At 48.7% G+C, this 705-nt stretch overlaps 1 protein-coding gene across 1 annotated transcript in view; it reads left to right on the plus strand.

Annotated features, from left to right (window-relative positions):
• PIF1 (PIF1 5'-to-3' DNA helicase) overlaps positions 1 to 705 on the plus strand; it is a 17580-nt gene that overhangs the window by 12655 nt on the left and 4220 nt on the right. The window contains 1 exon segment of the mRNA XM_011940564.1: positions 67 to 221. Within this exon segment, the coding sequence (XP_011795954.1) occupies positions 67 to 221 (155 nt within the window).

Here is a 705-nt window from a genome sequence, read left to right on the forward strand (position 1 = left end):
GAAACTCCATCTCAAAAAATAAAATAAAATTTAAAAAAAAAAAAAAGTCTTTTTTGGGATACTGAGTTACAAGTCAGTGATTTGTGATCTGCTTGCTCAACTCTTTTTCTCCAGGTAAGGTACACAGATTTGAGGCTATGGACAGCAACCCTGAGCTGGCCAGTATCCTGGATGCCCAGTGTCCCGTTAGCCAGCTCCTTCAACTAAAGCTGGGGGCCCAGGTGAGTGGGAAACAGGGCCTAGCCCCTGGGAGCTTCGGCTGTCCTGCATGGGCCTTGCTGATCCCTACCCCTCTGCCTATGCCACTCTACAGCCAGTGGGTCCAGCTTTGACCACACTGAAAATCTCCCTGCCTCCTGTTCCCACCCACCTTCCCATCTTCAGCTTTCTACTGTTTTTCTCTACCTACACCAGGAGGTCCTCCAAGCAGTGTTGTTTTGGGCAAGTTTCTTTCCCTTGCTGAAGCTCTGTCCCCTCATCCCTAAAAATGGGGAATGAAATACCTACCCCACACAGCTGTCTTCTGTAGTATACTTTATAAATGGGAGAGTCCTGATTCCTCCCCCAATGTTAGGGGTGGGCTGAAGATTTTCTTAGGGCACCCAAGGGGAAAATACAGGCACAGTGTATCTGAGAGGGGTGGCAGGACCTAGAGGCCATCCCTCAAGATTTGTGGTCCACACATGTACCTATAACAGAGCTGAT

The sequence above is a fragment of the Colobus angolensis genome, unplaced genomic scaffold, assembly GCF_000951035.1.
Source record: "Colobus angolensis palliatus isolate OR3802 unplaced genomic scaffold, Cang.pa_1.0 Scaffold19, whole genome shotgun sequence".
Taxonomy (NCBI): Eukaryota; Metazoa; Chordata; class Mammalia; order Primates; family Cercopithecidae; genus Colobus; species Colobus angolensis.